General features: G+C 33.4%; 1 protein-coding gene across 1 annotated transcript; it reads left to right on the top strand.

The window, feature by feature from the left end:
- Positions 1-7,226: 7,226 nt before the first annotated feature.
- On the top strand, positions 7,227-8,797 carry LOC111279803 (uncharacterized). Its single transcript, XM_022866855.2, has one exon. It carries the CDS (start codon positions 7,388-7,390, stop codon positions 8,549-8,551), a length of 1,164 nt encoding a protein of 387 aa, XP_022722590.1. The 5' UTR covers positions 7,227-7,387; the 3' UTR covers positions 8,552-8,797.
- Positions 8,798-10,556: the final 1,759 nt, after the last annotated feature.

The raw sequence follows: 10,556 nt of genomic DNA on the forward strand, positions 1-10,556 counted from the left end.
TACCAACTTTACCATACTTTCTTAGTAAAGGATTAGCTCAGTCAAAGAGCTCAAGTCTGCTAAAAAATCTCAGCTTGACCTAATTGCTAAGCTTAGTAAAAAAGCTCACTATAATAAAAGTTGCATTTAAAAGATCTCACATTAATAAATTTTCTTTCAATAAAACTCTACTCAACAAAATTATCTTTGCAAGAGTTCAAATTCACCAAATTCACTATAGTGAAAATCAACTTGGCATAAATTCACCACGATAAAAATGATCTTGGCACATATTTGCCTCAGTGTAAATTACATTGGCACAAAATCACCTCGATGTAAATTACCTCGACACAAATTCATCTCAGTATAAATCTCCTTAACATAAATGAATTTAGAATCTTATTATAAAATCTATCAAACGTCACGTCAGTTATTGGATAAATAATTTAGACAACCTAAAGGCCTTCAAATTAGTTGCTAGTTAACCACGGCCAAAGTTAAATAGTTAGCAAATAAAGTCAAACTACTATTGAAATCCTAATAGTCATCTACCTCAAATGAATCATAAAATGACATCTTATCACATCAGTACCTCAAACCACTCGTATCACTAAAAGGTTAGACAACAAAATCGACATTCAAAGTCTAAACTTGGATGTATCGTTAAATTTCAACAAATTGACTAAACCCAAAGTAGGTAGGATATCTTGGCTTATCCATTAACTGAATCTTCAAACTGTTTTTTGGGGGACATATTGTTAAGGGCATTTTTTATCATAAAGGTATAATTATCTTTTACCTTAAGAGAGTGGCTCACAATTGGACCAAATATATTTTGGTCATTTAATTTGAGTTAACTTGTATAAATAACCTCACTCTTTCTCGATAAGGGGATAATTCTTCTTCTCACTCGTTCATTCTCATTTTTGAGCTCTTCTCCTCAACTCTCTCATGCCTATCTCTAAGCTATCTCTAAGCTCTTCTCCCCAACCCAAATTTAGTATAAACAATTATCTCTAAAAGGTGACAGCATGAATTAATTGAGTTAAGTCTTGGTTCATATTAAACTTCAATTTTGGTAAAATTTTAAACCCATTTATAAGAAGAAAAAGAATAGAAGAGTTTATGCGGCAGCCATTTCAAGACTTTTCTAGACGTATAAATTTAATATACACATATAAATATAAATCATGGTTTTATTTTAGTTAAAAGGTTTGATTATCTTAATTATTTTAAGTTAATTTTGAATGGTTTTGGTCAATAACAGAATTATAGTTCTTTTTTCTATTATCATTTGAATGTTTGTTCTTTCTCAAGAATTTTCTTATTTGTTAAATGTGTGTTGCACATAAGTTGATAAGTTTGGAGAAAAAAAATTACATTTTAATTATTTTTAATTAAACTAGAGATGAAATTCAAAATTTTGATCACCAATTAAATTATACTCAATGGATTCCAAAGTAAACATCAATATCATGTCTTCTACCACACAACACTAGTAATTTTTTTTTCTTTTTATATCTTTTTATGATATCATTACGTATCTTTCATTTAATATCTTCATTATGTGGAATTTCAGGTTTGGTGAAATGAAGTTGTCTTTTGCTTTAAAATTTAATCAATTGATAAAATTATTATAATTTTAAAGTTTTTAATGCAAAATATGGTTATTTATAGTCATATCCCTTATGACCAAAAGAAAGTCATATCCTTAATTTGTTCTTTATAAGAAAGATGTGTCAATAAATCCTATTATCAGTGACCTGTTAACAGTCCAACTCTCTGTCTTTGGTGTCTAATTTCAAAGTATTTTTCAACTTTACGTAGATTAATGGAAAAAAGAGAAGATACATATTTAAAAATATTAAATGTGAACCTTCTTACACCTTTACATTACAAATGAAGGGTTCTAAAACAAAATTACCAAAAGTCTAGAAATTATTTTCATTTTTTTATTATATTTTAAAAAGATAATATATATTTATTTTTGAAAATTTGAATATTAAAATATGTATAAACAATAAAATAAATAACTAGTAGTGGTAGTAATAGTAGTAGTAGTAAATAAACAAACAAATAAACATAAAAAATATAAAAATTACCTAAACTGAATTTTTTTATAGCGGTTTGCTAAGTCTGGTTCAGTTCGAATGAACCAGCTTCAATTTAAAAAGGAAATGGATGGTTCATTGGTCATCTAATCGGTTCGATCAATTCGGGACTGGTTCAGCTGGACCAAGGCTGGCAGCAACTTTTTAGCCTGGGTCAAGCACATAGACCTCAGGTCGGGTCTGGGTCGGAGCAAGGCTTATTTGATTTTTGTTTTTTGCTAACTATAGAAGCCTATTTTTTTTTTCATTTTATTTCTCCCTTTCTGAAAGAAAACTTTCAAATCCTTTAAAATGCAAATGGCCAATTACCCCACTTTTCAAATTTCGATGCTTACCCGTCGCACTGGCCATCGGTCACCGGTGTCAATTAGTTACCAAAAAAGGCCAATAGGTTCCTTTTGATCCCCTTTTTCTATTTCCAAACTTCATTTTGCCTAAAAACCAACCTAAAAGCCTAGATATAAGTTTGAACCCACGACTTCAACACCAAAAACAACCTTTTTCCACCGCTCCAATGGTTGCTATTTCAAACTATGTCCTTCACCGAGTCTTGGCCTTCATTCTTACCCAAAAATACAACCTCAAAACACTTCAAAATCTCTCAAATTGAAAGCTTTCTTTTTTTTTTTTGGTTTAAAATTTTTGTGTGTTTTTTTTTTCTTTTTGGCTTTATGGTGCTATGGTTCCCTAAGTAGGGGTGTTGATATATATATATATATATATTTGCTTTTTGGTTAATGATAGTAGGAGCAACATTGTAAAGTGTTTTGGCTGAAGGGTTTGGATTTTTTTTGTTGTATGTTTTTAGTGCTTTATTAGGTATCGGTAGGTTGGCGTTGGGTTGATTGACAATAGGGGTCAAATAGTAGTAGTGATTTTGGTTCAAGGTGATGGTAATGAATCAATTGTTGAAGATGAGTCATTAGTGGAAGGTTCGGTGTTAGTTTTGTTATAATTATGAGTAGGCTAAGTTGTGTATGGCAAAGTTTGGTGATAACTAGGTTTGGGTGGGGGTTTAGGTGGAAGTGGTGAAAATTGTAGTATACTATTTGGTGAATGGCCAAGGGTTTTGAACGGATTTGGCTTTGTCGAGGTTGAGGGCTGGTGAAATGGTGGCTAAACTTTGGTACAGGTGAGTGATAGTTAGGCTATAGTGTAGATGAATAGGGCTATGGTAGGTGTGGCAAAAACTTGGTTGTGGTGCTGGAGGTTGATCACAATGATGGTGATTTTGAGTTGTGGTTGGTGGTTCTTTTGTGATTCAAAAGGAATTTCGGTTGTATTTTTTTTTTATGGATTTTAGTAGGCCGTTGTAGTGGTTTAAGGCATGAAGGGATGGTGGTACTTTTGATTATAAGGGAGAAGGGATGGTAGATTCTAGTTACCCAAGTTTGGTTATGGGTATGGGATTTTTTATTGCTTTTTGGTTGATGGCCAAGAGGGGCTTCTTGATTTTTTTTGTGTTGTGCTTTGATGGTAATCTTAGATAAGGGGGGTGTTTCCGTTGAAAGTAGAGAATGTGAAGATAGGTTGTATAGGAGCCAGTGATAGAGCTTATGGGATTTTTTTGCCAATTTTCTACTGTTTATTTTTTCCCCTTCCCCAATCCCCTGTGGATCTTTACCTATGTCCATTTTATTAGCAATCAAAGACTAGGTGAAGCTTCCTGTCTTTGTTTTGAAAAGTAGATTCAGAAATTTGGACCTTTGTGGTGTGGGAGATGAAAGTTGCTTAGCTTTAGAATGTTTGCTGAATTGGTATTAAAGGTGAATAGGTGAAATTTGGGATAAAATAAAGAATGCTAAAAATGATGAGATAGCTAGGGGGAAGATATGAGAAAGTTGGTTTGCCATGCAAACCAACTTTCAAGCTTTCTTTTTTTTTTTTGTTTTGTTTTATCAATGAATAAAAATAATTAAATTTAAAAAACTAAAATTGGGCCTTAAAATGTTAAACTTTAAAATTTGTTCTTTAAAATTTGATCTTGGATTTATCCAATTTTAAATCAACCCCAATTAAATTGGATCAGATTTTAATACATGCCAAAAAATTTTTTTAAATAATAAAGCCTAAATAAGTTCGATTAGATATATCCAATTAAAGTGCTCAAATAAGCCCAAATCGAAGTGTACAAACCAAGCACAAAAATTGAACAAACTCGAATCTATTCTAGACAAAATTAAGTTTCTATATCTTTCTTATAGTTGTAAAAGCACTTTATATTTATAAAACTCCATTACTTGATAACGAAAAATTCTTATTCACTAAAAACTCTTATCCGTTAAGAATATTTATTCTTAATAAACAACTAATTTTTTAACTAATAAAATTTCATTAAAATTCAAATTGATTCCCAATTAAAATTTGAGTCAATATCTAACAAATCTCCACCTTAACACAAATTTTACTATAACATTAATCTTCAAGAAATCTGGACTACAAATAATTGAGTCATCAAGAAATCTGGACTACAAATAATTGAGTCAGTGCTGACTCCACTCGATTCAAACAAGATGATCAATTTTTATATGCAGCCAAATTAACTTTATATGATTAACTTCACCTATAACTAATGTCTTATCGCAACATATCTTCTTTTACATGTTGTCTATGATCTTATGAACATAATCTATAATAACAAATTTCCTTCCACAATTGATGTGGGATAACCGACCTAGAAAACCTAACAACAATCAAGCATAGGACCTTATTTCTTATGCATTGAAAGATAAAGAGAAATCCGATCAAGAAGATAGCTACATACATGGAGTGCACCAACAAATCAAATCCATTTTTCTTTATTTATTTGCATTAGGCAAAGGATATAAAACAAAAACAAAAAGCTTATTTTCAGGAGAGAAAACTTATGGGTTCTGAGACATGCAGACTATACACCCCCAATAAATGAATTTCCAGTTGAAGCTGTCTACTTGTTGGCCTCATATTTGAAGGATAATGCATGGTTCTCACTACGTCAGGATCTCGATGAAACATGTTATGAGCTTTTTCTATGGAAAAGTCCACATTCACTTTTTTTTTTTTTGAAATTAAATAAATATTATTTGTACATAGAATTTTGTTTTTCTATGCACACTCTGTTTTGACTTCATACATGTTGAGTTCATATATGATAAACAATCAATAAATAAATTTTATATTTATAGTAAATCAAATGATATTATTTTATTAATAAACAAATATTAGTTTTTAAAATAAATTATATAAAAATTAATATTAATTAAAAAATTTACTTATTAATGAAATGATATCATTTGATTTATTTATTAATAAAATGATATTATTTAATTTATTATCAATTTATAAAATTTTATACTGATCGAATATATTATGAAAACATTGGAGGAATAATTTGGATCCATATTTAGCTTATAAAATGGGTTTTGCTCTTCAAGACGGGAAATCATTATAAAATGGGTTTTGTTCTTCAAGCTCTGAACCATCAATGATGTCTCCATACGCTTGTTTGTGTTGATTATACAAAACCAGCTCAACATGAGCACAAACAAAACAACCCATTCCAGGGCACTTGCCTCCACCGACTAAGAAGCCAGTGCCAAGAACCTCATTTCCGAAGCCTCGTCAAGGAGAAAAGCCACCAATTCTTTCTTTTGGCTTTTTGACTTCAAGAAACCATCAAGTTCAAAGAGATTTGTTGTCTTTTCGTGCATGGAGATTCGGTTGGTGGAAACAGGCATCACCAAAGTCACAGAAATAAAAAACAATAATAATGCCAATACTGATACTCAATCATGCATTTTAAACATTTTGTTCCTTCAAGGCCAAAGCTACATAATAATTGGATAAGCTACCACTTTAACGTTCATCTAATTTTCAAATATGTTCAACAAAAAGGATGGTAGGTAAGATATGCTTACTAAGCCGCATGTAGGTTTTGAAAATGCTATTTCTTTCATATGAAAACATTGTTGAGGACTTTCTGCGTACAAAGGTCGGAGACTAACAGTCATTTTGATCGAATTGCCTGTTATTTTGATTTTAGATAGGAAGGGATTAGAGTAATACTAACCAAATATTGCACCCCCTAGTAGTGTAGAAAAATTCATTATCGAAGAGAAATTTGAAAAAAGAAAGAGTTGAGGGTGGCCAAGAAAACACCGGCCAAAAAGTTTGATTTAGGGTCTGTAAATATCAAGGCTACTCCGCGCCCCACACCACCACAATAGTTGGATTCCTTTCCAACCTCAACTTAAAAGTAGCTAAAAATTAGCATCTTCTCGCCTATGTGGGATAGACAACTCTGGGTTGTCTCACCGTTTCACGAGATTGTTGCGTTAAAGCTCACAACATACAGTAAATTTCTCTCCTCAATTGAATTGAACCATTCAAATAACTTAGTAGAAGCCTCTGTATTGTGTCCTCGAGTTTGCCTGTGGTTTTAGTGCTAAGCTACTGATACACCTCTAAGTGATATAAAAGGGAAAAAGAAATTGAAAAAAATTACATGCAATGATAGTGAAAGAAAGCTGTTTCTGGAACTTAGTCAGCCAAGGTACAGTCAACAAGCAGGTTAAAATACTACTTCTAAAGTCAATCAAGATCATTAGATGCAAAAACAAGTTTAATTTCCAAGTCCTAACTAGACAGAATTTGGTAACTGAAAACAAAATAGAAAGAGAAAAGGAGTATTCATCATCAGTGTCAACCTCTCTTATAGGCTTTGTTTTCTTATAGCTCTGCCATTACATTTGAAATTAGTAAGAATGTTTGCAATCCAGAAGAAACTTTGCTGTCATCAAAACATTTCTGTTATCTTTCTTGCAACAGTCAGAATTTGTTAATAGATGAGTAATTTATTGGTAGAATGAACTGTTAATTTCAGTAATTAGAATTCAAATTTTGATAACTTGTAAGACATTAAACCTTTCATGATATTACAAGATATGCAATTTTATCCTAGGGGATTATTTAAAAAACTCTCTTCACTTTGAGTTTCTTGTTCAGATATTTTCATGCCTCAAGCTTCTTATCTCTGTTAGGATGGACTGTTGAGCATAAATCAAGGAATAAGAAGCAAATATAGCAGCTCAAACCACCCTTTTATAATCTTCTTCATTCGTGAATAAGGCCTTGTATCATACTCCAAAATTTCAACTAAGTGGGACCTTAATGAACCCCATTACATTTATGAATTAATAAAAGATTTACAGATCTAGCCAACTACTTGATAAGGTATGAAACGAGAAATTTTTGACAAAAAGGCTCCCTTACCACTATAAAAAAGCAATTCTCATTACACCATCGAAAGACAGAGCTCAATGATGTCTCTTACACGCTTGCTAGTATTGCTCCTTGGAGTGGTCGTTCTCACTACTCCGTCCCTTGGTACCTACGAGTCACCCAACTATGGGAAACCACCTACTCCTGTCTACAAACCTCCGGAGGTGAAGCCACCACCAATTTACGAACCTCCAAAGAAACCAGAACCTAAGCCACCCAAGCCCCCTGTCTATGAACCTCCAAAGAAAGAGAAGCCAGAGCCTAAACCACCTAAGCCACCAGTCTATGAGCCTCCTAAGAAGAAGAAGCCAGAACCAAAGCCAGCTAAGCCCCCAGTTTATTCACCTCCAAAGAAAGAGAAGCCAGAACCCAAGCCACCAGTCTATGAACCTCCGAAGAAGCCACCAGTCTATGAACCTAAGCCACCAAAGCCACCAGTTTATGCACCACCAAAGAAAAAGAAGCCAGAACCCAAACCACCAGTGTATGAACCTCCGAAGAAGCCACCAGTCTATGAACCTAAGCCACCAAAGCCACCAGTTTATGCACCACCAAAGAAAAAGAAGCCAGAACCCAAACCACCAGTGTATGAACCTCCAAAGAAGCCTCCAGTGTTTGAACCAAAGCCACCAAAGCCACCAGTTTATGCACCACCAAAGAAAGAGAAGCCAGAACCCAAACCGCCGGTGTATGAACCTCCAAAGAAGCCTCCAGTGTTTGAACCTAAGCCACCAAAGCCACCAGTTTATGCACCACCAAAGAAAGAGAAGCCAGAACCCAAACCGCCGGTGTATGAACCTCCAAAGAAGCCTCCAGTGTTTGAACCTAAGCCACCAAAGCCACCAGTTTATGCACCTCCAAAGAAAGAGAAGCCAGAACACAAACCACCGGTGTATGAACCTCCAAAGAAGCCTCCAGTGTTTGAACCTAAACCACCAAAGCCACCAGTTTATGCACCACCAAAGAAAGAGAAACCAGAACCCAAACCACCAGTATATGAACCTCCAAAGAAGCCACCAGTATCTGAACCTAAGCCACCAAAGCCGCCGGTTTATGTACCTCCAAAGAAAGAAAAGCCAGAACCCAAGCCCCCAGTCTATGAACCTCCAAAGAAACCACCAGTATATCAGTCACCTTATGGTCACTATCCAGGACACCCTCCATTGGAGAAGTCCCCATCACCTAGTCATCCTAACAACTAAACTAATATGGCTATATAAATGGATCAGTACCTACAAATAAGAGCTACTGTCAACTCATATTCTATTTTCTTGTATGTCATGTGATGTTTTCTTGTTTGTCAAGTTTTATGAGAGACCACTGGCGAGAATGCTCATATCAGCCCTCTTTGAAATGTCTATTCTATATCTTCTTGTTGCTCAACGAGCATTTTCTGATTCAACTTATATACGAAATGCCAATTGCAGGAGTGTTTATCACAGATTAAATTTCTTGTATTCTCATGCATGTGCATGCCTTTTTGGCCATCCAAAATAGCCCCAGAACTCAACTTTTCTTATGTTTTCAGTACTTGCATGGAGAAAATGGTGGTAGATATGTTGGTATAAGATAACAAAAGTAAATTTGAGGCAATGATGACGGTTGCAATGACCAATCTTCTAGCATTTGCAGTGCACATGAACAAGAAAGGAAACGAAAGCCATCACCTTAAGAAAATTGGCTAGAAAACTATGCAATTTCATCTCTATCAATGTTTTTCAATATTGCTTTAATCTGACTAATTTCGCTCTACTTTAAATTTTGCCATCAACCAGTAAAAGTAAGAGAACAGGGCTGTATTCGACTCTGGCTTGTCTTGACTACCAAATTATCTTCTGTATATACCTAACTGTAGGCACCTTATCCGGGCAAGATACCTAGTCCTCCACCATCCTGTTTGAGGATATGCTGACAAATCCCACCTTGTTACATAATTAGAGTTTTAAAGGGCCTAAAAGAGTTCGGAGTCAATGTCACTGGCAGGACCTCATATATCTACAAATATCAAGTACTTGAAATCAGTCTTTAACTTTGATTTGCTTCTAATGTTTGTTCCTTTTCTATTTTCAAAAGCTATATATCTACCTGCCCAAGATCCATGTCTTAAACCACAATCTAGTGTATTCCATCATGTTAGTTCGTGTATTGAGCCTTGAGCTTGTTTGACAGACTGAATTATAAATGAACAAGCTTTGTTTTTGTTGAATGATAGGAAGAGTCAAGCAAGCATTAACGTTATTTAGCAAAGTTGCTCCTACATATAAATGCAAATTGTGATTAAATTTCATTAGAACAGGATATAAATAAATGCTTTCTTTTCTTCATGCATTTCAAGTTTTCTATTTTCTAGCGCAGTTAATTTGTGGTACTGAGACCAATATGATTACCCCCGAAGGAAAGTTATGTATTTATCATTCACCAATAGATTCCAGGTGATGGAAAATGATTGGCAAAACCAGTAAAACGGTGTGCTATGCTTGACAGTTTAGTTCATCAGTCAGTTTCTTTTTTCTGGCACTGACAGAAACATTTGACATCCATATCTGTGGCTTTCATAAAACGAGGGAATATGCCTTTTGGTCATATATTTCCAAGTTCAAATTGATTGAAGATGATGCTACTGAGATATTACAGTAATGGGAAAAGCTTAATTTGGTGGAGTAAATCATGCCGCACATACATTTAAAGCTTTCTAACAACTCATTTATCTTATTCACAAGTCTGCACCTAATTTGACCATGTTGCTATATTCTTTAATGCCGTTTTGACCTTTAACTACTAGTTTGTGTTAATCCTCGACGGTTCGACTTAATGGTTATAAGTGAAGAGGCATTGAGGTAACGTAACATACAATAAACTTGGAAGAGATAACATGCAAAAGTAACAAGCAATAATAATATAATAGAGTACAAATTTTAATGTAATGTTACATATCTAACATAAAATTGATTATACGCGAAAAAATTAATATGAATATAAGATTATAAAAAATTTAACATTTAACATACATGAAATAACAAAAAAAAATCTCTCAACTACTTAAAAATCAGTGAAAATTTTTATTGTTTTATTTAAGAGTAATAAATATACTTCCAATTAAATCTATGGTTAAAATTTAATAATTTTAAATTAAATATAAAGATACATAAAAATTAATTCAAAAGATAAAAATAATTTCAATAAATATTCATTATATATTTAATTAAA

This window comes from Durio zibethinus, chromosome 27 (assembly GCF_047325235.1).
Source record: "Durio zibethinus cultivar Kanyao isolate XHJ-2024 chromosome 27, ASM4732523v1, whole genome shotgun sequence".
Classification (NCBI taxonomy): domain Eukaryota; kingdom Viridiplantae; phylum Streptophyta; class Magnoliopsida; order Malvales; family Malvaceae; genus Durio; species Durio zibethinus.